The sequence below is a fragment of the Phoenix dactylifera genome, unplaced genomic scaffold (assembly GCF_009389715.1).
Source record: "Phoenix dactylifera cultivar Barhee BC4 unplaced genomic scaffold, palm_55x_up_171113_PBpolish2nd_filt_p 001408F, whole genome shotgun sequence".
NCBI lineage: Eukaryota > Viridiplantae > Streptophyta > Magnoliopsida > Arecales > Arecaceae > Phoenix > Phoenix dactylifera.
In genome coordinates, this window is record NW_024068730.1 from 13,996 (window position 1) to 39,941 (window position 25,946).

General features: G+C 39.1%; 1 protein-coding gene across 3 annotated transcripts in view; it reads right to left on the reverse strand.

The window, feature by feature from the left end:
• Positions 1–9,074: 9,074 nt before the first annotated feature.
• LOC120108582 (ABC transporter C family member 2-like) overlaps positions 9,075–25,946 on the reverse strand; it is a 40,635-nt gene continuing 23,763 nt past the window's right edge. For 2 of the 3 annotated variants that reach the window (XM_039122227.1, XM_039122226.1), the window contains 4 exons: positions 17,285–17,425; positions 10,470–10,676; positions 10,288–10,386; positions 9,075–10,105 (listed from right to left, as the gene is read on the reverse strand). In XM_039122227.1, the coding sequence (XP_038978155.1) occupies positions 9,869–10,105; positions 10,288–10,386; positions 10,470–10,676; positions 17,285–17,425 (684 nt within the window). In that variant the 3' untranslated portion in view covers positions 9,075–9,868. Of the gene's footprint in view, positions 10,106–10,287; positions 10,387–10,469; positions 10,677–17,284; positions 17,426–23,105; positions 23,646–25,946 lie in introns of those variants that run through there. The other variant, XM_039122228.1, reaches the window with a different exon arrangement.

The following is a 25,946-nucleotide window of genomic DNA, read 5'->3' on the forward strand; positions in this document are numbered from 1 at the left end:
GTCATTTCCCTTATCTTGAATTGGCACGTCATCAAGATTCAACTTTTCAAAGTTAATAATTCCTGCATCATCATCAAGAATATTTTCTTTCCTAGCAGACTCACTATCAGACTCATCAAATATGATATTAACTGACTCTTCGACTACAAGAGTTCTTTTATTGAACACTCTGTATGCCCTGCTAGATGTGGAGTATCCTAAGAAGATACCTTCATCTGATTTGGCATCAAATTTACTTAGATCCTCCTTGCCATTGTTTAAAATGAAACATCTACATCCAAATACTCTAAGATATTTAGCGGTTGGTTTCTTATTCTTCCAAAGTTCATAAGGAGTTTTCTTGGTTATTGGTCGTATTAAAACCCGATTTAGAATATGGCAAGCAGTGCTTATAGCTTCAGCCCAAAAGTACTTTGGAAGATTTGACTCGCACAACATCGTGCGTGCCGTTTCTGCCAAGGTCCTGTTTTTCCTTTCAACAACCCCATTTTGTTGAGGCGTTCTAGGTGCTGAAAATTGATGTGAGATACCGTTTTTATTACAAAATTCTTCAAAGTGTTGATTTTCAAATTCAGTTCCATGATCACTTCGAATTGCTACTAAGGTGAGCTTCTTTTCATTTATGATATAATTATAATATTTCAAGAATTCTGAAAATGCTTCATTCTTATGTGCCAAAAATGAAACCCATGTATATCTTGAAAAATCATTTACTATAACTAGTCCATACTTCTTCCCTCCTAGACTCGCAGTTCTAGTGGGTCCAAATAGATCCATATGTATGAGTTCAAAAGGCCTAGTTGTTGATACTATATTCTTTGATTTGAAGGATGATTTTGTTTGTTTTCCTAAAGAGCATGGTCCACAAATTTTGTCCTTTTCAAAGATTAATTTTGGCACATCTTTTATTAATTCCTTCTTGACTAGTTTTGATATTAATTCTATACTAGCATGTCCTAGTCTACGATGCCAAAGCCAACTTGTTTCATTTTTCTTTTCTTCATTAGTAATTAAACATAATCCATTTTTCTTGCCTAAATCATGAAGATCTACCATGTAAATATTTCTTTGCCTTTGTCCTACAAGTACAATGCTATTATCTTTAGGATTTGTGATTATGCATACTGATGCTTCAAATGTGACTTTAAATCCTTTATCACAAAATTGACTTATGCTAAGTAGGTTATGTTTCAAGCCATTAACTAATAAGACATTTTCTATGAAGGTAGATGGAGTAATGAAAATTTTACCCTTTCCAATGATATACCCTTTTCCATTGTCTCCATAGGTTACTACTCCACCCTTCTTAGATTTCAAGGTGACAAATTGGTCTACGTCACCGGTCATGTGTCTTGAACAGCCGCTATCTAGATACCATCGTTTTTCCACTTTGTTAGCTGCAAGACACCCCTGCAATCAAGATCAAGAATGAGCTTTAGGTACCCAAACTATGTTGGGTCCTTTAGGATTAGTACTTGATGTTCCTTTTGGAACCCAAACTTTCTTGAATTTAAGCTTATGATTATTACTCAATTTGTTTTGACTGGACTTTCTATAGTTACATTCATATGCTTTATGTCCTAATTTATTGCAGCAATGACAAGTAATATTTTCATTTTTAGCTTTTACAAAAATGTTCTTTAAGTATTTTTGTTTCCTATTTGTTTTATATCCTAATCCAGCCTTATCATATACAGCTTTTTGACTATCAAGAATCATATTTAATTTGGTTGAACTAAGTGTAAACTTATCTACTAAGGATTTATATTTTTCAGCATCTTCTTTTAACTTGATATTTTCAGCAATTAGATTCTTGGTTTCATTTGTGAGTTTCCTACTTAATGTTTCATAGTTATGAGATAGTTTTAATTTATCTTTGATAAGAGATTGATTTTCTTCTTTTAGAACTTTATTTTTATTGATTAGTTTTTTATGTTCTTCCATGAGTTCTAAAAATGCATCATGTAATTCATCAACAGTAAAATCACATTCAAGTTCAGAATCTACCTCATCGTCATTGGCCATATGGTATATTTGGGCCGTCTCTTGATGATCTTCCTCTTCCGAACTTGACTCCTCACTTTCACTCCATTCAGCCATGAAGTTCTTCTTTTTAAGTTTTCTTGCCATCCACTTTAATTCCGGGCAATCTATCTTATAATGCCCGGGTTTGTTACACTCATAACAAATAGGTGTTTCTTTTTCCTTTTCTTTGTCCTTACCCTTTTCTTTGCTTGAGCTACCTTTGAAGAAGGGTTTCTTCTTACGAAATCTATTCTTACCTCTCATAAATTTTCTGAATTTTCTTCCAAGCATAGCCATTCCTTCTTCATCAAATTCATCATCATCATCAGAATCTTCCGACTCAGTTTGTTGTTTTGCAGTGGTAGACTTTAAGGCAATGGTCTTTCTTCTCTTGACCTCATCTTCTGAATTTTGCCTCATGGTCAACTCATGGGTCATGAGTGATCCTAGAAGTTCCTCTAATTGCAGTGTATTGAGGTCCTTTGCTTCCTGAATTGCAGTTATCTTGGCCTCCCAAACTCTTGGTAGAGACCTGAGAATTTTTCGCACCAATTCAGAATTAGTATAAGACTTTCCTAAACTCTTTAGTCCATTTATAATTTCAGTAAAACGAGTAAACATATCAGTTATGGACTCAGTGGATTCCATTTTAAACAATTCATACTTATGTACTAATATGTTTATTTTTGACTCCTTAACTTGATTAGTTCCTTCATGTGTGACCTCAAGTTTGTTCCAAATTTCTTTTGCAGAGATGCATGTAGATATTCTATTGAATTCACTTACATCTAATGAACAGTAAAGTACATTAATCGCTTTAGCATTTAATTGTGCTAATCTTCTATCACTTTCATTCCAATCCATTTCTAGTTTGGGTATGATAGTGCCCTCTATACTAATTGTGGGTGTGTGAGGTCCTCTAGTTATAATATACCACAATTCATAGTCTAGAGCTTGAATGAATATCCTCATCCTAGCTTTCCAGTATGTGTAATTTGTGCCATTAAATAGAGGAGGTCTATTTGTGGATTGCCCCACTCATAGAACATCCCACTTGGGTTGTCATGATCTTTAACTCTTGATTGTGAGATCAATAAATACTATTGGAGCACCTTGCTCTGATACCACTTGTTGCCCAAGGTGACAAGCCAAGAGGAAGGGGGTGAATTGGTTTTTTTTAATTTTTACTATATTACTTATGTCAATTGATGAGTTAGTGGAATTTAACAAAGCACAATACAAACACATAAGAAGTATAGTGGTTCGGTGCTCTCCTAAGCACCTACGTCCACTCCCCAAGCGACCCCTTGGGAATTCACTATAATTCCGCGGATTACAGTTGGATTGTTTTCCGGGCTCACAATCCAAAAATCTTTATACTTTGGTTTTCCGGGTTCACCAAAAACCTATGTTGGTTTTATGGGCTCACCAACGAACCTATGTTGGTTTTCCGGGCTCACTAACGAACCTTTACAATTGGTTTTACGGGTTCACCAATCAACCTACACCGTTGGTTTTGCGGGCTTACCAACAAACCTTTACAAGGTGATTAATAAAAGAAGTAAGAAGATTTAAGCTCCTAGATGAGCAAATATAACAATATAATCTACAAAGAAGAGTTTAGAGAATAGTTATCGCTTGATGAGACTTCTCTCTTCTTTGTCAAGGATGCTTCACTCTTCAAGGGTTGGTGAAGCTCTTAATGACTCTTGGAATCTGCTCAACCACTTTCTTTTTACTCTTGAATGAAGCACTTGGATGAAGAAAAATTAGGGCACTTGTCTTTCTTGTGTACTCTTTGATATTTTGCAAAAGAATGTTTTCTCTGATGAATAGTGCCACTTTAAATAGTTTCCTTCATCCATTGGACAAGCCCCAATGGTTAGAATTCAAAAACTAGCCGTTACTCACTGTTGGAAGGACAAAAAGTACTTCTGCAGAACTAGCCGTTATGCTTCTGCCCGTGCTTGGGTCAACTCAACTTTTACTGGGGTCGACCCAACTTTCACTTGGGTCGACTCAACCTTTCCTTGGGTCGACCCTCTCATAACCACAGAACCTTGCAATTCAGCCTTCCTTCACTTGGGTCGACTCAACATCTTTTTGGGTCGACTCAAGGTTCAGTTGAGTCAACTCAACTTCCACTTGGGTCGACCCTCTTAGGGTTTCCAGAGAACCTATTTTGAATGTCATTGCCTTTGGGTCGACCCTCTCAGTGTTTGGGTCGACTCAAGTTTGGGTCGACTCAACTTCCTCTTGGGTCGACCCTCAGTGTTTCCAGAGAACTGCTTTCTTGAGGCTTGAGAGGCTTGAGGTTTGGGTCGACTCATGCTTTCCTTGGGTCGACCCAACTACTGTTCATCCGTGCCATTTTTGCAGAAGTGTGCCAGATGCTTTCTTGATGTGCCGGGGTCGACCCAATCAACCTTGGGGTCGACTCAATCCACACTTTGCTGCAACTCAAGGTTAGATTCATCCATATAAACAATGAAATGCATCTTTATCTTATTATACGAATATACTGAGAGTAACAGACTCATAAATGAAGTATCGAATTAACTTGTAACATACTCTTGATTATTGTATTAATCATCAAAATACCACTATCATCCTCAGTCTTGCTTTGCTTGAGGAGAGTGCAAAGAATTTAATTCAAATAGTAAAAAAATAAATAATTAACGAATGAAATAAGTCATGCAATATCAAAGGTTCACAACACATGCTCAAAGAATTTAATATTAACAGGGCTATATTCGGTAAATTTTCAATATACTATACTTGATTAGCAAATTTAAGTAGTATTAGTTAAAATGAAGGTCAAAGAAAGTCATAAGTGATGATGTGACAACAAAACTTTAATAATACCAATTATTTTTATTCTTTGATGATAAATATAAGCGGATGTTAAAGTAAGAAAATATTAATAACTGAAATACTATTACTTGCTTGAAGATTTCTTTGCAAAAATTTGGTGAGAGCGACCATAAAATGCGTCTAGGATGATTATTTCACAGAAAACAGCTATTATATCAAGATTTAGCTGGTATTTAGATAGTTTTTTCTCACAGAAATACAAATACAATTGAATTTTTTTTATACCAAAAACTCTTTTTTCTACCTTAGTTGAGGGGAGTGGTCGAATATTCAATTCTATTTTCCAATTTGAGGCCATAGGGGAGATCTTGCCTAGCAACAAGAAAGGAAAAAAATCCAGAGAGATACTGGCAGAGGCTACCATTCATGATGTAGATCCAATTGCCTTTTCTAGCAAAAGTTTAAAGTAGCAGAGGATTTGACGTGCATTGAAGAGGAAATGGAGATGAAATACAGTGATCCACTTCACAATGACTTTGTACATGACAAGGATTCGATGATTGGTTGGCTTGAAGGCTAGCAATCATTGTCTGTTGTGCCGGTACTGGGCACCGGGCTAGTTGCCAGGTGGGACAGGTCGGTACAGGCCCGTGTCGTGCCGTGTTGAGCCTGTACCGGCACAGTAAAGGCGGGGGGGGAGAGAAAAAGAGAGAGGAAGGCGGAGAGTCGCAGAGGCCGGCAGAGGGCCGATAGAGAGCCGTCGATGGCCGACGACCCGGGCAGGAGGTGGAGAAAAACTCCACGGCCGAAAAACAAGCTGGATTTCCAATTTTGTTTGAAACAGAGGTCTAGCCCCATTTTTTATTTTGCAATTTTTATGTGAAGTCGGCAAATGAAACGAGGTACCCAACCTATTTTTCAGCCGCAGAGCCCAGAGCGGCCTCCGTGCGGCTCGTCAGCCTCCACCTTCCTCTCTCTTCCTTCCTCTCCCTCTCCCTTCCTCTCCGTTCACTCTCTTTTCCTTACTTTCCTTCTCCCCCTCCAGCAACGGATTTCGTTTTCATTGCCGAAACCGTCCCGATCCGCCACCGGAGCAACTTGGTACGACCAAAACCGCCTGGTTCGGAACGGTTCCGCCTGTTAGATTTATGCCCTAGAAGCCAATCTGACTGACACATTATTAATTCTGGAACATAGTTTTGTACTTGACTTTATTATTATTGAATAATAAATGAGCATCTTTTTCATTCATATTGTTTATATGTCTATGAATCGTCCAAGAAATTAATAAGATGATGCATATTCTCAAAAGTTGAGAATTTGAGCCATGTATCATTGGAGATTAATTTATAAATGCTCCTGATCAATGGATCATCACGAGGACAGTGATCGATCCGATGAGATTAGTGCACATATCGCTTTCCTTATGGATGGACGAGTCTCGAGTCCACAATATAGGGACACTGAAGTGCTAGTGCAGGTACTTGTTAGAGAACAAGGGTACTGAGTGTGACCAATACAAGAAGTCACTTGGATGTCTATCCACTCGTCAGTGACTTGCTTTATGTTGCAGTAGTGTAACTAGTCCTTTGACCTGCGGTGCTTCGGCTATTCACAGTGAGTTACTGTAGTTTGACTGTACGTATACATGGTCTCTAGCCATATGAGTCCTTGTGGTGTAGACTGACTGCAGTAGACTCACTGTAGTAAGATATGCACCTACATGAAATCTATCGACCTTGGTAGATGAAGAGTGATCCTATGTAATTTATAAGACTAAGTTCGTAAGACCTCAGCCGGGGCAGTACATACAGTGGAGAAAGTTTTCCACTCACGAATTTAAGTCGAATAAATTTAGTCATATGACAGACGATGGAGTTTGACGAGTTATCCATGACCTCCATTCTGTAGAGATCCATGATAGAAGGACTGTATCACACGATAACTGCACCTAAAGGTTCATCATTCCATTCTGCTGGGTTGCCACTACATGCTGCTAGGTATCACTGGTAGATGGTGAAACTCACAGGGACTATCTGGATGGTCGATAATCCCTGATGAGTTGAGTTGAAATTGTTCCAACCCATTGAAAAAAAAATTTCAATGATATTGTGATAGAGATCGCAATATATCTCACTACCAGACAGAATAGAACCTATGGGATCACGCACATTAGAGGTATTGACCAATCTGATGGTTGAATCGTGATTATGAATCACAAATAATTTGTAATTATCAATTTGATTGATAATTGGTGAAACCTACTAAGAGTTAGTGAGTTGAAGAAGGAATAATTGCAATTGAATTGTAATTTAATTGAATTAATTGGATTTAATGAATTGGGCTTGATTATAATACGAGTCCTACTTGGAGTAGGATTCCTAGAGTGCTAATTGGATTAGGACTTCAAATTGAATTAGAGCCCTACTTGGAGTAGAATTTCTAAAGTCCTAATTTGATTAGGACTGAAATTAAATAAATCCTAATTGGATTAGGATTTCTAAAAGTCCTAATTAATTTTGACCTAATAAATTAAGATGACTCCTAATTGAATTAAGATTGAACAGTTCAATTGAGTCATGATTTAATTGGGTCCTAATTAGATTAGGATTTATAGGGATAAGTCTTGTAGGCCACCTAATCCTCTTTAGAAGAGGATAAACCACCCAAGATAAAAGTGGACCCCACACCCCTCATGAGATGAGGACTTGTGCATGGGCATGAGAGGAAAAGAGGGTACACCCCTCCCTTGGCCCATTACGTGAGGAAAAGGAGGGGCGTACACCCCTCCTCTTGCCTTATAGATAAGTATGGAGCTCCTAATTTTTAGGAGCTCCACACGTCAAGATAGAGGAAAAACAGAGGCGGCTGAAAATAGGCCCTAATGACCCTCTTTTATGTGAGAAAGAGGGGCCTCCTCTCTTAGAGAGCCGTACAAAACAAGAGAAAAAGTCTCTCTTACCGCCGACCTTACCAGCAATAGTAGCTATAGCTAGATGAACCACGATCGCCTCCTCGACCAGCCAATTTTTAGCTAGGAAAGCTAGGATAGATGGAGAAGAATGGGCAAAATGACATATGCCATGCTCATCCAATCCACCAGCCACAAAGGTCAAGAGGGAGCCGATTGTCACAAGGTTCCATATCCAAGACATGTTCCCAGTATTTTGATTGAGAGCTACTGAGAACAAGCCACCACAGTATCCAGTCTAGTCAGGGTGAAGGGCACAGTCGATCCACCCAACAAAGCCTGATAAAGAAGGGCATCCAAAAAAAGAAGGCAGTTGCTCAGGTCAGCAAGAAAGAAAAAGAAAAGGCAGTTGCACATCTATTAGAGAGTCGAGAAGTAACCTGTTCACTCGGATTTTGAGCCTAGATCATCCCATGATAGCAGCAATGTCAATAGCTCGAGCGTTGATGCGTCTAGAGGCCAAGAATGGCACGACAGTTTGACTCAGTCCTAGGATAGTTTATGATTCATTTGTAAGTCCCAATTCATTCATGCCATATAGGATAAGGATCATGGTGCATTACCTACTAGAGCCAGCGAGTATACTATTGCATACAGGAGATAGGCCCATCATGGTCATTCAAGACATGACAATGTTGCTGCAAATGACCTGGTACATTGAGTAGGATCCCTAAACGTATCTAGATTCGAGTCATACACTGGATTCTATTCCACGTTGGTAAGCTATGATCCATATAGATAGTGTCTGAGAAATCGTATTCAAGTATGTACCATCCTTTACAGCCTCAAGCATCTTATGGGTAGGATTTCACTGATGGGGTCTCTGGTTAACCAATCCAGTATCGAACAAATGACTCCTCTCGATGTACCAATCCAGGGTGCATAGATTACTCCTCTTAGGATAACCATCCAACGGGCACAGATTATGGGAGGATACAAATGCCAGACTATGCCGCAATGTTGGAGTCCATATGCCTACCCCAAACTACGAATGCGATTCCAACATCTATAAGGAACATCGACATTCCATGAGATTTTAGATGTAGGTAAATATTTTGTAGTTTAAATACAATAAAGTACTCCATTTGCTGTATTGTACACATTTATTTATAAATACATTAACGGCTCTACTTCATTTCCATTTCATGATAAAAAAATCAAAACAATGATAAAATTACAAATTAGACAACAATAACTATCAAAATTAAGTGAAAATAAAAAAAATGGAAAACAAAAATTTGAAAAAACAAAAGAAAATAAGAAAATGGCATACTGGTCAGCAGATCAGCACACAGGATGTACGATGTGTCACTACGGTACTAAACAGACACAATACCGCATTGGTGGCCAATTGGTATGGGCTCCGTTACTAGTTCGGCAATCATTACCTGATATTGCTACATCTTTTAGAAAATGTGGTCCTAAATAGAGTAGAATGGAGGAAAAGTATTCATGTAGCCAACCCCAACTAGTTTAGGATTAAGCCTTAGTTGAGTTGAGTTGACTTATCAAAGGTGATTTAAAGGATTATGTAACAATTGCTGTAAAGACCAAGCAATAGTTAGAAAAGCAAAAAGAATTTTGTTTCACATAATTATTAAATTGGGCAGAGCATACTATTTTATTCTTTGGAAGCACTATATACTTTTAAGAATGAGTGGAATCAGTTTGCTCACATCAATCTACAGCACTTTGAATGTTAAAGTTCAATTCTAACAAAATTTTGCAATTGCCCCATCCATTTGGGGTTAGCTTTATGGAACAAGGTTTGGCCAATGATGCTCCGGCAAGTTTGGTTTCCAGTTCTCAACTTGATATCAGCCAACTAAATTGGGGCCTAGTTCCTACAGCAACTCCAAGTGAGAGACTGGTTTGCCATGAAACCTGATAAACCAGTTGGCTGGTAGGAAGAATTGGCAATGATGTTTTTGTGACCCAAGCAGGGGCATCAAGGTGGCCTAAAAGCTAAGTCGCACTTTTGGCACTAGTCGCCACCAATAGCATAGGTCGATCTACTTTGGTAATGGAACACTGAGATGGAATTGAGCCATGTTTCTCTCATACCGGCAAGGAACAATACATGGAAAAAGTAATCAGACATGATAAATATAATTCGTATCCCAATTTTTTGACTAGTATTACCTGTCGACCAACATGAGCATCAAGTGCACTCAAAGGATCATCAAATATATATACATCTGAGTCCGAATATACTGCCCTTGCCATGGAAACTCTTTGCTTTTGCCCACCACTAATATTCACTCCCCTTTCTCCAATCTCTGTGAGATCACCTCCCTGATAACACAAGAGAAAGATGTGAAATTCAACAGTGAAAGATGTGAAATTCAACAGTCAACAAAAAACAGACATGGATTACCACTGAAGCATACATAGTAAGAGGATCACACTAGATAAATTTAAGAAGCAGATAGGTTGTTCAGGTTTTTGTATACATGGATTGCAACTTGTATACTCACTGGAAGCAAGTCAATGTCATGCTGTAATGCAGTCACTTCAATTGCCCTCTCATAGCGTAATGCTTGAAAAGGAGATCCAAACAATATGTTGTCACGTACCTATGTTGCACAGAAAAAAGTGTCAACAATAATTTTTTATCATTACTTCAATGAAGAAGACACTTAAAGACACCCGAACTCACAGTAGCATTGAAAATCCATGAAACTTGAGGTACATAAGCAATAGTTCCCCTAACATCAACAGATGTGTTTGTTTCTGGCAGTGGTGGTAATTCGCCAAGCATCGCCGATATTAGAGATGTTTTTCCTTCTCCAGTACTTCCAACAATTGCTACTAACCTACCAACAGGTATATCCAAATTGATATTTGATAATGTGGGCCTCTCTGCCTGCAATGGCTTGCTACATCACATATCGAGTAGTTTCTTGTAAAAGAAAAGATGTACATCTTAAAAGGCAGGTATTCAAGCACAGGAATGATGGATGAAAACCTGCTCATATAAAACTAGCAAGGAATTATTCTAACACACAGAATATGTATTTTTAACAACACAAAATGTTGAATCCAATCATTTTATTTTCATTTGGAATGCTTGTGAAGGATAGACCTTGCATACAAGCAGAAGAGACATACCTACAACAAACACAGAAGACTTGTATGGAGTTGAATCAATCTCATGAGTCAGCATCACAAAAGGTTCAACACTAATGCATATTAGGTGGGGAGGGAGAGGAATATTCTTTTATTATTTTATGTTTCTTCGTTTTCCTAGAAGAAATTTGTAGGAAAAAAAGGCATTGTAAGTGTTATGTGACAAAGCTTTATCAGCCTGATAGAAATACTGAGGATTGAACCCACACCGACTAAGGGTGGGTTAGGTTCGTGCCGAAGCAAGGATCACACCGATAAAGGCTAGTCACGGATATGCATAAATACGCCCCAGATATCCTCGGAACAGCCTTTTTTTGGCCTCCCAAACTTATGTCTTTGTATTTCTTATCATATTTTCTCATCCAAATTCTATGTTTTTGCAAGGTGTTTGTATCACCTTAACCCTAGTAATGATTTTCTCTATGCTAAGGTTCGCCATTTCAATACCAGACCCCATACTAGTACCATCCTATTACAGTATCTGTGAGACCCTGGAACTGGGCCCGGTCCATTTGACCGGCCCAGTCCCAGAGTTCAGCCTCACGTGCGGCGCACGTGAGGCAGCGTGATGGAGAGATCCATCCCGAAGAAGGGGGAGCCCCTGTTTTAGGGCTTCTCCTCTTTCTCCTCTTGTGAGGCCAACCAAGAAGAGCCGCCAGACGCCCCCCCTCCTGGTTTGGGTTCTTCTTCCTTGGGCTACCGGCTGAAAGAGAAGGAGAGAGCCGCTGAAGCCCGCTCCTCTTCGATTCGAGGGGTCTTCCTTTTTCTCCATTGCCGCCGAAAAGAAGCCGCCGGATCTTCGCCGGGGCTGAGGTAAGGGTTTCTACCCTTCATTTCTTTGCTATACCATTTGAAAAAAAAAAAGAAAAAGAAAGAAAGAAGAAGAGAGGGAAGAGGGGACTTACCCGTGTGCGGCCGCGAGCGTCGCCGACGTCGCTGGTCCCCCGCCGCGGGCTCTTCCTCTCTTGAGCTCTCCCTCTCCTCTAGGGGAAGAACAGAGGGTCGGTTGCTGTCCTCCCGAGCCCTCTCTTCTCCACGGGACGGAGAGAGGGTCGGCCACCGCGAGTCGCAGGCACCGCCTACCGGCCTCAGGCCGCCGCCCCTTCCGAGCCTCGGCATGGGGTCACGCCTTCCCCTCCATGGTCACGAGAGAAGAGGGGAAGAGAAGAAGAAGAAAACGAAAAAAAGGAAGGAGAGGAAGCTTCGGGAGAAAGAAAAAGAAAAGGAAAGAAAAGAGAAGAGAAGAAAAAAAAGAAAAGAAAAAGAAAAGAAAAGAAAAAGAAAAGAAAAGAAAAGAAAGAAAGGAAAAAAAATAATAATAATAATAAAAGGAGGGTGGTTTACGGGTATGAACCCGAATCCAAACCCGAACCTGGGGTGCTAGACACTTCGGCAGGGTCGGCCCTGGGAGAATGTTAAAATTTAAGTTTTATATATATTGTGATGAATTTTAAAAGAAAATATGATTTTTGGATATTAGGTTCTGCGAGGAATTTGTGAGATTAATTGGCTTTTTTGTGGATCGCGTTCAATGTAAGTAATGAACTGCCTTTTCTAGACTCTTCATTTATATAATATTATTTTTGCATCGAATAAATTGTTAATGAATTTATATGTGATTTATGAATTTTACGAGATGATGATTTGAATGAAAGATAGATGAATTGGAACAATATTTTTCGGATATATTTACTGTTCTTGCATCGCATATGCATATTTAGATCGGATTATGATATATTTATTATGTTACAAAAGAATTTTGATGTGCATCAGATTTGGAACTCTCAGCTTAACTATGTTCTGGACCCTGCCAATTGGGGGTTATGCATTGGCAATTCTGGCCACTCCGCAGGGTATAAGTGCGGTTCTGTTTCTGGCCTAGCCACAGGGTATAAGTGTGGTCGTAGTTAAAAGCTGTTGAGATGAATGTGATTTGTTTTGAATCAGATTTACGATTATGTATATAAATATTTGAAAGATACAGATTTCAATAAATTTGTGTTTGAAAAATGAATTGATTATGTTATTATATTGATTCATCGTAATTTGTATTTATATTTTATGTTATTATATGAATTGACTAGTTAAGGTGTTTATTACTTACTGGGTTGTCTAGCTCATTATATAATTTCTTATTGTTTTACAGATTCCGAGAACTAACCTATCGGGGTTTCAAAAATGGAAGAGCGACTAGAACTGTGGCACAAGTTATCTTAGATTAGGGTTTATTTAAATTGATGTTTTATCTTAGACTATTGTTAGAAGTGTGAGACATTGCAAAGTTTTGTTATTTAAAGAACCAAGTTTTACATGCTAGAAATTTATTGTTCCGCTGCGTATCTAAAACTGTGAGACTTTATAATTTGTGTCAGTCAACGAAATAAGATTGCATTTATTTCAGCTGAATTATTTTGGATTTATATAATTGAGATGTTTGGTTTAGATGCCTTGCATGCTGGTAGGGAGAGTTTCCTACGGGTGTGCGGCGGTTGGCGTGACCCCCGGCTCGCGATCTCGGGCCGGAGGCGTGACAGTATCGGTATGCGGTATAGTACGAGATGACGAGGCGAACCAAGTATTAGCACGGTACAAGATTGCGTACCGGTTTGATAATAATATGGTATAGTAGCATGGTACGGTACAGTACTAGCTAGTACGGCAAACCTTGCTCTATGCTAAAGTTGGGAACATGCATATTTATCACAAATAATATATCATGTGCTACTTGTATTACATAAAGAACATATATGTAATAAATTTACAATTCTAAGATTAGCATTCAACAAGCAATTAGATTACTATAGATCATAAATCTAGATAGAAGGGGCCTACAGACAATTACAACTAATGGATCGATATATGCTTAAAAAGTCTTGAAATTTTAAATATTTTATAAAAAAGGTAAGAGTGCAAGCAAACCCATGCTCAAAATAATAAATTTTATCGAGTGCGGATTTTTGTCGGTAAAGAGGAAGCAAATGATTCAAGTGGAGTTTCTTGTATGTATCAATAAGATAGTCCCATGCTACAGGTTGTTTCATGTCACAAACAATCATAGACACAATCTATTGGGCAGGCAGATTCACATCTAACTTCAAGTACATTTTTGGAAATTATAAAATTTCCAATATATTTATAAATAATAAAATCAAAAATTGCTATTAAAATTCCAAGAACTATAGAAAATTTTAATTGCAAACATGCTATCAAATTATTTTCTAAAGTTTTACATGTTTATTATCTCTAAAAAATATTTTTAATAAAATTAATATTTAAAATAAACAATAGCTCAAAAAAAAACCAGTTTAGGCCTGTAGAATACACCATTACCTACATCACTTCAAAAAATCAATCTGAACAAACATCACTTGATTGGATTAACTCTGGAATATAGGTATTGGGGCCACCCCAAAAACCCAAAAAAATCACGTTGGAGATCATATTCAAGCTTTAAAGCATGAATCCAAGCACTGCATCACATTTCCATGAAATTCTGATAGTTTCTTCTGTACATTCAGCAATTTTTTGTGATTTCACCCAGGATTTTTTTGAAAAATAAACAAAAAGGAGGGAATAAGCCACATACATTGGGCCTTTGATTGTTTGATCCAAAAAATCCTTGTTGCTTGATGAAAAAGACCTAGGTTTGAAGCCTCCCACCTTGCTTTCTCTCCCTCACTGTTTTTTCTAGCAAAAGAAGGGGAGAATGAAGGAGAAATAAGGCCCAAAAGGGGTCCCAAGTACTACCGCCCATCCCACCATTGAACCGACCTAGTTCGAGAGCAAACCACTCAATCCTAGAGCAGTTTGGTTGATTCGGGTATGATTTGGTTGGTTCCCCCCAACCGTAGGTTGTAAGAACCAAGATGCCCTAATTACACTTGAACCAAGCGGCTTCTGCCGAACCAAGCAGTTCTTGCATCCTTGCTTCAGAGACAGATTGTTAGATGTATTAGACAACTCGGCTAAACATAGATAATCGCGCCCTTGTTCAAATTTGATAGAGACTGCAGGGATCTCTTAAAGTTTTGAGGTATACCTACCAAATTCCATTGTAAGTTACAAAGTCTTTACTGGAGATGATTGGCTGCCCCAACATAAAGTCAAGGATGCTGCAAACAGCATGATTAATCACCCTTTCAAACATGTTGCAGAAAGAATGTCCATCATAACTACTGGATTTTTTAAAATCTTATGGCAGGATGCGCTTTGGCGCTACAAGCATAGACAAAAAGATTGTAGTTTAGTTTCTTCTAGTCATGGTTCTTAATAAATGTAAGGTGATTCTTCTAGTTCTCATTGTTCCTAAATTTGAATTAGAAGATCTCCAACTGATGTAGTAGGAAGAGAAGGAATTTCTCCGTTCAACCTGCTCAAATCAAATCTCACACCAAACAAAAAAGTGAACAAAATGAATTTTATATGAAAATTAAAAGTAGGAATTCTACTTTACTATCTTCAAATCAATATACAAATCTACAGTACATGGCCTCTATTTATACTAGTAAGATCTGAATTCCCTACCATGGTTCACGATTACTCTCCTTGGAGAAAAGATTGAATTTCCTAAAAATAAAAATATACAAAATTGGCGAAATTTTCTACAAAGGTAAATCTCGACTCCTATATCAAATTTGACTATGCATGGTCAAATTCTTCACAAAATCAGGAGATATGCCCCAATCAGCTTTGACTAAAAAGAGTTTTGGTTAAACAGCCTTGAATCGAGGTCATTTCAAACCCAACGAGCTTCGAATGCTTGCCATGTTGTAGATCTTAAGAAGGTATCCAATTTTATTAAGAAAAAGAAAAGATTGCCAAAAATGGATACAATATGTGAAAGTCATTCTCTATAGAAATTATCCTATATGACGAAACCTTGATATGGCTCCCAAACCCTGTCCAAGCCTACCCCCCTACCCAAAGTGGCCAAGATGGCATAGAGTGAGTCTAGTGATCCTCCTGGATCACCTAGGAGGTAAGACCTCACATATGAACATATGGGTACATCAATGCACAAAATCCATTCTTGTAAAAGGTAGGGCCTAACAGGCTGTAACAATATAAATCTGGTAACCACAATGCAACATAACAAGTTCAACTGTCACCTTAAGAATAATTTGGATAGTTTACAATCCTATTGGCAGATTGCTCTGACAATGGAAAACATAATGCCCAAAAGAGGATCCAATCATTTTCAAATTCACCCTCACAACTAGTAGGGAAATATATGGTCTGCACTCTGCACATTTAAATGATCAAGCAATTTTCGATAACAAGAGTGACCTCTAATGTAGAAGTTAGGAGTTCAAGGTGTACTGTTCATTAAAGTCAGGTCATATGCAGTTCATAGGTCAGAGTAATTTGGGGAAAAGAAAAGCTTAAAGGTCAAATTTAGTGAAGAAATAAGCAAGAACCATGCATAAGTGGTATGTTCGATGAATACTAATTAGAAAATTTAGGAAATAAATAGATGATGTTATAGAGTTGTTAAACCTGAGATAACACTAAGAGTTTGTTTTGATGATTGAGCTGAAGATCCTACTAGATTCATAGATTGGCCAGTACAACTAGCAAAATCATAGGATTACAGGCTAGGCTAGGCCTATATTCATAAGGACCCAGGAGCAGCTTTAAAAGAGGGCCGGCCCAAATCCCATAGAGAGAAAAAAAGACCTCAATAAAAGCTATTCCCAGGTACTCATGAATCTAGGCCTGTAATCCTCTGATTTACTAATTGTACTGGCCCAATCCACAAGCCCACTAGGATTTTCAGCCTAATCATCCAAACAGGCCCTAAAGGGTAAATGCAATACGGAAGATGAAAATAAGTAGGGAACTTTAGTAACTCTAAAGCAGAATGCAAAGATGAAAAAAACATACAGAATGGTGAAACATAGACAACTAACAGATTGGCATATTTCATAACAGGTTTATATACATACATGTGGCAGTATGACTTTGTTTATGCTGATTTATACAAGCACAATTAAATTTTCAGCCTACTAGTAAATATGAAAGATGAGTAAATATTTTGTGTTACACCAGATATATGAGCATGATTACGCATATAAAAAATACACCAAATAAGTTACCACAGAGGCACCATACAGAAAATTGAGTATAACTGCACACAAATGTATTAGGTATGATCATTTTAAATATTAGCAGGACCATGAATCGCCCATTACGCCTGTACTACTGTCGATGAACATGAAAATCATCAATTTGTTAACAAGGTCATGACATGCTTTTCAAGGACTAATACCAAGAAAAACCCATCACCAGAGAGAGAGAGAGAGAGAACTGGCTAAAAAGAATAAAAGTTAAAATATGGAAATAAACCTTTGACTCCCAAGAAAAATATCCGTTCCTAATTGAGATAGCTGGAAGCTCTGGGTTGATAGGTGGATTTGGCAACAGTATTCTCTCTTCAGATAGGAACAGCTCCTCCAGACGCTTCAATGATACATTAGCACTCACAACCTGCCAAAGATGAACAGACAAATAATGCACAGTTACAGTACTACATGATTTCTGGAATAACTGCTAGTGCATTATGAATCAAAAGTTAGATTTCCAACAATTCATAAACTACCAGTGAAGGTCAATAAGAATCAGGAAATAGGAGAAGAAATAGTTAGCCTCAAAAAGAGGTATCATTTTCTTAATTCACATGTATTATGATCAACTTCGTGCAGTAAAATCGTTTTTCTTTTATTGAGGAAAAGAGATGTTCGACCACCCAAAAGTTACTGAAAATTTGAGAAATTTAGGAGTCAGAGATTGTCTCCAAGAATGTACATAGAATAAGCAAAGAAAAAAGTAGTTAAAAGGGAAATAGGAAAAAAAAGTGGGAGAACAGATCAAGGTTAACAGGTAAAGGGTGATAGATGAGAAGCTGTCATTTGGTAGGTAGAATTGCAGCACCATTTTATGTGGATAAGCAGCTAGTCCAGTTGATGAAGATGTTGTGCATCTTCTCCACAGCAGTCAGTGAATCAACTCTCTTATGGATAAAAAACCTTTGATTGATTCCAATCAGAGGTGCCAACAAATTGCGCATGCCTGGGAGTCTTTTTTTTTTGTGGTCAATCTTGAAGAAAGAAAAAAATTATAATATTTATTATGCCTTATGAAGTAGTCGAAACTTGTTTTGCTTTCTTTTCGTCAGAAGAAAGTTCTAAAAAGATTGTCAAATGAGAGTGTGGATGCTTCAGTTTTTGGAAATTCTTTGATGATATGTCACATGGACACCCCAGTTCTTTGGAAATTTTGGAGTGTTAACACTTTTGGATACTTGGACACAAGACAAAAGACACTCCAAAATGTTGTCTTGCTTACATTAGTCAGAAGTGTCAGCTCTTGGCATCATTTTTGGAGCATCCCATCAAAAAATATCTTATTGCAATTGATGGCACTTGAATTTTTAATCATATTACTAGTAAACAGTATTAGTTTAAAGCAATATTCACTGTTTTGGTACCGGACCCCGTACTGGTGCCATACTAGCACTACGGTACAGTACAGCAACTTTAAAGTATCTAGACTATTTTAGTGACAGAAAATTTCTTAAACAAAAGTGTTATTAACTAGTAAGCTTATGCCAATGTTCAACATATTTAGGATATTTTCATATTAGTTGTATTGCATGAAAGTGTCCTCATGTTCAGACTTTTGGGGGTTAAGGTCATAGACACTCTAGACACCTGGCATCGGTGCCATGCTTCTATATAACACTGCCATTTTATCATGTTGTAGTTCCTCAAGTGGTGATGATAGATAATAAAAAGGCCACTCCACAGCATGTATTAACTGAGAACAAATTCACATCAAGGAAAGCATTGAAGATTCTAAAGACATGTTGGGAAAAGGTAGAAATAGTACCATCAAAATGTTACTACTATTACAAAATAACCACATAATTATTCACTTTTTAACTAGAATAATTGTTGATTCTTTATATTACGGATAAAAAGAATTGCATTTACAGCATTTGAAGAAGCCAATTGCTTATTTGTGCATCCCATTAATATCATGATAAAAAGATTCAAATGGACTCATGCCTATGGACCTATTGACTGAATTATTATATGCAAACTGTGCGACAGGAAGAACTGAGTCCCAATTACGAGGATTTTCGCCCACAAGGCACCGTAAGAGATTACCAAGATTTATGTCACGCCCCCGGCCCGAGATCGCGAGCCGGGGGTCCGCGCCAACCGCCGCACACCCGTAGGAAACTCTCCCCACGAGCATGCAAGGCATCTTAACCAAACATCTCAATTATATATATATATATATATCTAAAATAATTCAACTGAAATAAATGCAATCTTACTTCATTGACTGACCCAAATTATATAGTCTCACAGTTCTAAATACGCAGCGGAACAATAAAGATAAAACATCAATTAAAATAAAGCCTAATCTAAGATAACTTGTGCTTCAGTTCTTCTAGTCGCTCTTCCATTTTAAATCCCCGATAGGTTAGTTCTCAGAATCTGTAAAACAACAAGAAATTGTATAATGAGCTAGACAGCCCAGTAAGTAATAAACACCTTAACTAGTCAATTCATATAATAACATAAAATATAAATACAAATTACGATGAATCAACATAATAACATAATCAATTTCTTTTCAAGCACAAATTCATTAAAATTCGTATTTTTCAAATATTTATATACATATTCATAAATCTGATTCGAAACAAATCATATTCATCTCATCAGCCTTTAGCTATGACCACACTTATACCCTGTGGCTAGGCCAGAAATAGAACCGCACTTATACCCTGCGGAGTGGGCCAGAATACTGCACTTATACCCTGCGGAGTGGGCCAGAATCAGAACCGCACTTATACCCTGCGGAGTGGGCCAGAATACCGCACTTATACCCTGCGGAGTGGGCCAGAATACCACACTTATACCCTATGGTGGGGCCAGAATTGCCAATGCATAACCCCCTATTGGCAGGGCCCAGAACATAGCCAGGCTGAAAGTTCTAAATCTGATGCACATCAAAATTCTTTTTGTAACATAATAGATATATCATAGTCCGATCTAAATATGCATACACGATGCAAGAATAGTAAATATATCCGAAAAATATTATTCCAGTTCACATATCCATTTTTCATTCAAATCATCATCTCATAAAATTCATAAATCACATATAAATTCATTAACAATTTATTCGATGCAAAAATAATATTATATAAATGAAGAGTCTAGAAAAGGCAGTTCATTACTTACATTGAACGCGATCCACAACAATCCAATTAATCTCACAAATTCCTTGCAGAACCTAATATCCAAAAATCATATTTTCTTTTAAAATTAATCAAAATATATATAAAACTTAAATTTTAACATTCTTCCAGGGCCGACCCTGCAGAAGTGTCTAGCGCCCCGGGTTCGGGTTCGTGTTCGGGTTCGGGTTCATACCCGTAAACCACCCTCTCCCTTTATTTATTTATTTATTTGTTTTCTTTTCTTTTTCTTGCTTTTCTTTTTTTTTATTTTCTTTTTCTTTTCTTTTCTTTCCTTCCCTTCCCTTTTCTTTTTCTTTTCTCCTTCTTCTCCCAAAGCTTCCTCTGACTTCTTTTCTTTCTTCCCCCCTTTCTTTCTTCTTTCTCTTTCTCCTCCTCTTCTCCCGACTTCTTCTCCTTCCCCCCCCCCTTTCTGTCTTCTTCTTTCTTCTCCCACGAAGGGAGGTCGGCGAGCTCGGGAGACGTCCGCCGGCTCTCTCCTTCTTCCCATAGAGGAGAAAGAGAGCTCAAGAGAGGAAGAGCCCGCGGCGAGGACCCGCAGCATCGGCGGTGCTCGCGGCCGCACACGGGTAAGTCCCCTCTTCCCTCTCTTCTTCTTTCTTTCTTTCTTTCTTTCTTTCTTTCTTTTTAAATGGTTTAACAGAGAAATGAAATTAGGAACCTTACCTCAGCCTCGGCGAAGATCCAGCGGCTTTCTTCTTCTCCGGCGGCAAAGTAGCGGAAGACCACCCGAACCGAAGAGGAGCGGGGCTTCAGCGGCTCTCTCTCTCTCCCTCTCTCTCGGCCGGCAGCGGCTCCTCTTCCAATCCCTTCAATGAGAGGAGAAGCCCTAAAAAAGAACAGGGGAGCCGGCTTCTTCGGGATGGCTCCCCCCCTCTCACATGCCCTCACGTGCACCGCACGTGAGGTCGAAATCTTTGGGCTGGGCCGGTCTATGGACCGGACCCAGTTTCAGGGTCTCACATCCTTCCCCCCTTAAAAAAAAATTTCGTCCACGAAATTTTCATACATGCAGGTTCAAGAGTAGAGAATATTTCTTTCAAATCAAGTCATAACACTCTTCAAATCAAAGTCGTCTTGTCTGACCAATGTCATAACAATTCCATTCACCACACTTCCTCTGCACACTCTGATTTAAACCTCAACATACCCGTGTCAAGTCTAGATTTTTTTTTTCTAGAATTACTTGCTTGTTGGTACATTCATTATTATGTCTTAATCCGTATGAACACTTTTGAAATTTAAAAGTTTATATTCTTCTTTTGACAATAAATCAAAAAAAATGTTATGTAACTATTTAATCTTTTCTAGCAGCATAATGAGTTGTCTAACAAAGAGCAGTGGGCATGGCAAGACAATAAATAGAAATAAATATTGGGACTAGATTAATACCTGTCGTCAACACATCAGAAGCCTGTGCATCTTGTTGTGTAAGTGCAAATACTCTTCCTTGAGTCTTTGGCCCCTGGCTTCCTTCCATTACCTGAGTAGGTCTATTCTCGTTTCTTTGTGGGCAGTCTGAAATTTTATGACCTATCTTACCACATCTAAAACAGGCACCGGTATTCCAATGGCAATCCTTGTCAGCATGAGCCTTACCGTATCTGGAACATTTATTGCTATTCATCTGCTTAGGGTTGTCACTCATGGATTTCTTGTTCGAACTTTCGGCGTTTTCATTGCACTGCCCCTGAAATTCATTTGACATGTTCCTCTTCTTTTGATTTCTTTCCCTTTTCAACCGTTCATCATTAACTTTCCTTTCAATTATCAAAGACTTATTTACCACAGCTGCATAGGTAGTCAATTCATAAAGTACCACTTGTTTTCTAATTTCAGTCTTTAGTCCCATCTCAAATTTATGCGCTCGATCTAGCTCATCCTTGACTAACTTTGGAACAAATTTAGCTAGCTCGGTAAATTTAGCTTCGTATTCTGCAACGGTCATACTCCTTTGCTTTAGATGAATAAACTCCTGCTCATGGTCTGCCGTACCGGTCGGTACGGGCCGGTACCGGCCGGTACATACCGGTACCGGACCCTACCGGTACGGTACAGCTACATATTTCGGTACCGAACCGTACCGGCCCGTACCGACCCGTACCGACGCGTACCGGCCCGTACCGACCGGTACCGGCCCAAACCGACTCGGTACCGGCCCATACCGAACCGGTACCGGCCCGAACCGACCAGTCCATACCAGCTCCAATTTTTTTTGGTTTTTAGCCCCATCGGTACAGTACCGGTTCGGCTCGGTTTGGTTCGGCACCGTACCGGTACCGATGCCCACCGGTACGTCGGTACAGTCGGTACCGCATACCTTGCTCCTGCTCTTTCTGCGTCCTTACACTCCGAGGAAAATACTTATCATAAAATGCTCCTCGAAATCTTTCCCAAGTGAGTGGCTCCCTATCATGCTCATATTTATGTTCCAACATCCGCCACCAGTTGAATGCCTCACCTTGCATCATGTATAATGCAAACAAAATCTTTTCATCATCCTGGCATCTCAAGACAGCAAATGCTTTTTCCATCTCTGTAAGCCAATTGTCTGCTTCCAACGGTTCTGTAGTCCCCTTGAAAGCTGGAGGAGTCAGCCTCTTAAATTCAGCTATACTGCTACGTTGTTCACACTGTTCCCCTCGTCCTTGCTGTGGTTGTGTCTGGGGCAACTGCGCTTGTTGTTGGAACAACCGCTGTTGCACCCGTTGTTGCATCTGCATAAGGCCCACTATGGTCTGCATAACCTGGCCTAGGCCCAGTTCTTGTTGTCCTGTCTGAGTATCACTAGCAGGATTGACGACTCTCTCCTACTGAGGGGTGTTACCAACTTGTTGGGGTGTGCTGTCATTTTGCGGGTTGGGTGCCTTATTAGTAGCTCTGCGAGTAGTCTTTCTCGTCCGACGTGGAGGCATCCTGACCTATGTCTATCATATAGCAGCATGCCAATAATAAGCTTACCAGTTCATTACAAGTACATAGAATGGTTGTTACAATCATCATAAACTAACGTCCCAATGTTCCTAGTGTCTACCCACCTACACTCATGTCATGTCAGATTTTCTTATCTCATAATTTATCCAATTATGCTCTGATACCATAAAAGTTGTCACGCCTCCGGCCCGAGATCGCGAGCCGGGGGTCCGCGCCAACCACCGCACACCCGTAAGAAACTCTCCCCACGAGCATGCAAGGCATCTTAACCAAACATCTCAATTATATATATATATATATCTAAAATAATTCAATTGAAATAAATGCAATCTTACTTCATTGACTGATCCAAATTATATAGTCTCACCGTTCTAAATACGCAGCGGAACAATAAAGATAAAACATCAATTTAAATAAAGCCTAATCTAAGATAACTTGTGCTTCAGTTCTTCTAGTCGCTCTCCCATTTTAAATCCCCGATAGGTTAGTTCTCAGAATCTGTAAAATAACAAGAAATTGTATAATGAGCTAGACAGCCCAGTAAGTAATAAACACCTTAACTAGTCAATTCATATAATAACATAAAATATAAATACAAATTACGATGAATCAACATAATAACATAATCAATTTCTTTTCAAGCACAAATTCATTAAAATTCGTATTTTTCAAATATTTATATACATAATCATAAATCTGATTCGAAACAAATCATATTCATCTCATCAGCCTTTAGCTACGACCACACTTATACCCTGTGGCTAGGCCAGAAATAGAACCGCACTTATACCCTGCGGAGTGGGCCAGAATACCGCACTTATACCCTGCGGAGTGGGCCAGAATACCGCACTTATACCCTGTGGTGGGGCCAGAATTGCCAATGCATAACCCCCTATTGGCAGGATCCAGAACATAGCCAGGCTGAGAGTTCTAAATCTGATGCACATCAAAATTCTTTTTGTAACATAATAGATATATCATAGTCCGATCTAAATATGCATACACGATGCAAGAATAGTAAATATATCCGAAAAATATTATTCCAGTTCACATATCCATTTTTCATTCAAATTATCATCTCGTAAAATTCATAAATCACATATAAATTCATTAACAAATTATTCGATGCAAAAATAATATTATATAAATGAAGAGTCTAGAAAAGGCAGTTCATTACTTACATTGAACGCGATCACAACAATCCAATTAATCTCACAAATTCCTTGCAGAACCTAATATCCAAAAATCATATTTTTTTTTAAAATTAATCACAATATATATAAAACTTAAATTTTAACATTCTTCCAGGGCCGATCCTGCAGAAGTGTCTAGCGCCCCGGGTTCGGGTTCGGGTTCGGGTTCGGGTTCGGGTTCATACCCGTAAACCACCCTCTCCCTTTATTTATTTATTTATTTTTTTTCTTTTCTTTTTCTTGCTTTTCTTTTCTTTTATTTTCTTTTTCTTTTCTTTTCTTTCCTTCCCTTCCCTTTTCTTTTTCTTTTCTCCTTCTTCTCCCGAAGCTTCCTCTGACTTCTTTTCTTCCTTCCCCCCTTTCTTTCTTCTTTCTCTTTCTTTCTCCTCTTCTCCCGACTTCTTCTCCTCCCCCCTTTCTCTCTTCTTCTTTCTTCTCCCACGAAAGGAGGTCGGCGAGCTCGGGAGACGTCCGCCGGCTCTCTCCTTCTTCCAATGGAGGAGAAAGAGAGCTCAAGAGAGGAAGAGCCCGCGGCGAGGACCCGCAGCATCGGCGGTGCTCGCGGCCGCACACGGGTAAGTCCCCTCTTCCCTCTCTTCTTCTTTCTTTCTTTCTTTCTTTCTTTCTTTCTTTTTTAAATGGTTTAACAGAGAAATGAAATTAGGAACCTTACCTCAGCCTCGGCGAAGATCCGGCGGCTTTCTTCTTCTCCGGCGGCAAAGGAAGTAGCGGAAGACCACCCGAACCGAAGAGGAGCGGGGCTTCAGCGGCTCTCTCTCTCTCCCTCTCTCTCGGCCGGTAGCGGCTCCTCTTCCAATCCCTTCAATGAGAGAAGCCCTAAAAAAGAACAGGGGAGCCGGCTTCTTCGGGATGGCTCCCCCCTCTCACACGCCCTCACGTGCGTCGCACGTGAGGTCGAAATCCTTGGGCTGGGCCGGTCTATGGACCGGGCCCAGTTTCAGGGTCTCACAATTTATGTTGACTACTTCTGTTTGACCATCAGTTTGTGAATGATAAGCAGTGAAAAATTTAAGTTTCGTACCAACTGAGTGCCACAAAGTTTTGCAGAAGTAACTCATGAAACGGACATCCCGGTCAAACACGATGGTTTTAGGAAGGCCATAGAGCTTGACAATCTCATCGAAGAAGAGTTTGGCCACTTTAGAGGCCTCCGAGGTTTTGAAACAAGGAATAAAGTGGGCCATTTTGGAAAAACGATCCACGACGATAAGAATGGAATCATGTTTTCTAACGGTACAGGGAAAACCAAGCACAGAGTCTAAACTAATTTCATGCCAAGGACGATCGGGTACCCGTAAAGGGGTATATAGGCCGGTGTTCTGTTTTCGGTGTTTAGCCAATTAGCAAGTTCGACATTGGGCAATGATTTTAAGAACATCCTGTTTGACGCTAGGCCCGAAGAATTGATGTTCCACCTCTTCGATGGTCTTATCCCGTGCTAAGTGCCCGAAAAGACCATCGACATGTACTTCCCACACCAAGAAATCTCTTACTATGCCCATGGGATACAGAGCTTAGCCACCTTAAACAAATAACCATCTTGAAGGTGAAATCCATCGAGCGAGGATCTTCGCCCATTAGCGAG